Source organism: Tupaia chinensis, unplaced genomic scaffold, assembly GCF_000334495.1.
Source record: "Tupaia chinensis unplaced genomic scaffold, TupChi_1.0 Scaffold148768_1, whole genome shotgun sequence".
In the NCBI taxonomy this organism is placed as follows: domain Eukaryota; kingdom Metazoa; phylum Chordata; class Mammalia; order Scandentia; family Tupaiidae; genus Tupaia; species Tupaia belangeri.
Genome location: NW_006208615.1, coordinates 341,626 through 344,038, shown reverse-complemented (window position 1 = coordinate 344,038; position 2,413 = coordinate 341,626). Strand labels below are relative to the sequence as shown.

The 2,413-nt window shown below is 36.5% G+C and overlaps 1 protein-coding gene across 1 annotated transcript; it reads right to left on the bottom strand.

Moving 5' to 3' along the window:
• Positions 1–1,336: 1,336 nt before the first annotated feature.
• On the bottom strand, positions 1,337–1,747 carry LOC102471301 (cytochrome c oxidase subunit 6B1-like). The gene is given in 1 exon segment (XM_014585054.1): positions 1,337–1,747. A coding segment is annotated over 1 exon segment (411 nt).
• Positions 1,748–2,413: the final 666 nt, after the last annotated feature.

Genomic DNA, 2,413 nt, shown 5'->3' with positions numbered 1-2,413 from the left:
GAATTATAAAAATCAATAAATGTACTCTTAAATAACTTATTGTTCAAAGAGGAAAACAAAATATACTACAATACCTTACCCATGATTTTGAAATTTGGTGATTCTGATACAAACAACATATCAAAAGTATGAAAATGCTGTTCTCATTAAATATGAAGTATGAAAGCATATTATTTAGATTCTAACTAAAAAAGACAGCAAATGTCTAAACAGTTCCAAGAAAAGTAAAAGAAAAAAAGTAATATTAAATAAAAAATACAATTTAGAGAACAACAAATAAACAATAAGTTTTAAAATCAATAGTTCAGTGAAAATTCCAATAAAATAAAAAAACAGTGCTTTGCCTAGATTAATAAAGAGAAATGGACCAGCAGTTAGCATAATGGCTATGTAGCTGAACTCCCGTGTAACTGACCACAGTTCAAGTCTTGGACCCGATGACTTAAACTCACATGTGCGTGTGTGCCCAAGATCCCGAGAGGAGAATAGAGGAGAAGGGATTGTGGCATGGCCATTCCCCCTTGGGGGTGATTTCTCGCTTTCTGTCTCTCTCTGTCTGTCTGGTGAGAGCATGCACCCTATAGCAAAAAAGAAAAAAAAACCTCTCCAAAAAAAATTTTTTTAAAGGCAAAAGATGTGAAGAGGAGCTTTATTAAAAAAAAAAAATAGACAATTTTAAACAGCATTCACGTCATCAGGGATCTTATGAAAATTTTATCTTTATTAATTCCTTTCATTTCAAAGTACCCACGAACTTACTGTTACTATGCTACTTGAGGAAACTGAGGCATGGAAAGATTAAATAACTATTGCCAACTTCCCTAGGGTACGAGGATATGACATGCTCTTAGCCAAAAAGCCTCTTGTGGTTTATAGCTATATTAAATGATATTGAGTCTTAACCACAATCAAAGAAAGGCAAATTTATTATTTATTTACCAGGGAGCATGTGCAGTTGTTAAAGAGAGACAGAGGCAAAGAGAGTAGAAGAATGTACTCACACATAGTATGGTCGCACTGAAATCCCTTCTCGATTTCTCCATCTCATTGGGAATTTTGGTACATACACACATGTACCTCACATAAACAAAGGCAAATTTAAACAAATAATTTTATTTATCACATTTACAAAGATTAATATGTTTGGCAAAATATAGTTTTGGTAAAGATGGAACAGGAGTGCTCATACAATCTGTTAAGAGGCAAACTGAGTCACAAGGAAATTTTAGAAAATGTTTTTAAACAGTGATTTATTAATCAGGCAGCTCTAAACTAAATATGGTTCAGAAACGGTAAGAGAACAAAAAAAAGACTTTTTTATGTTTATTTTATTTTTTCATTTACTTTTTTTTTCCAATGAACTTCTATTATTAAAGTCATGATTCAAGGTCCCAGGGTGGTACATGGGTGGATAACCATGTACCCAGGTCCCATTTTGCCACCTGAGACAAGGACGGAGGGCAGAGGAGAGGTGGGTGAAGCCAGTTCCAATCTTCCCAGGAAATGTGCCTTCTGCCTGGCGGTCATCCAAGGTTGAAACCCAGGATATGGGGCAGAGGGACTTGTACACACGCCAGTACCATTCGCACACAGAGACGTCACCCACTTTAGCGGTCATTGCCTTCTATCAGCGGTGGAAGTCCAGGTAGTTCTGCCAGCAGTTCCTGGTCTGGTTCTGGTTGGGGAAACGGCTGTCGAAAGGAGCAGTCTTGTAGTTCTCGATTTTAGTCTTGATGTCTTCTGCCATGGTGCTGACTCCTAAAGAGGCCCCTGCAGCAGCTTGCAGCTCAATGTGACCCTCTTCATTTACTTTTTTATTTCATTTTCTTTTATACATTCAATCACATTATTTAGCTAAAGTGAATATTTCAACATGAGAACATTTCTCCCTAGTCCAATTGATAAAACTATAAAATATCTTCAACAGATAATAACACATTTCTTTGTCCCATTAATGCTTTGCCTCTCTATTTTTCTTCTAAATGTCCTTCCTCAGACCCTACTCTTTCACACACACTATATTTGGTATTTACATCCATTTACTGTGTTTCTATATCCTTTAGTCAATCAGTTTCAGTCATAGAGTGTGGACACTCGGTATATATTAAGTGGGGACATACAATGTCTCTCATTTATAGCCTGGCTTGCTTCACTCAGCAGTAAATCTTCCATATTCATCCACTTCCTGTCAAAAGCCAGGGTTTTGTTGTTTTTATGGCAGAATAGTATTCCATAGAGTATATGTGCCACACTTTTTCAAACCATTCATCTGTTTGTGGACATTTGGGTTGGTTCCATGTCTTAGCAATTGTAAATAATGCCACAATAAACATCGATGTGCAAGCACTTTTCCAATGAAGAATTCTTCTGTCCTTTGGGTAGATACCAAGGAGTGGGATTGCTGGATCATATG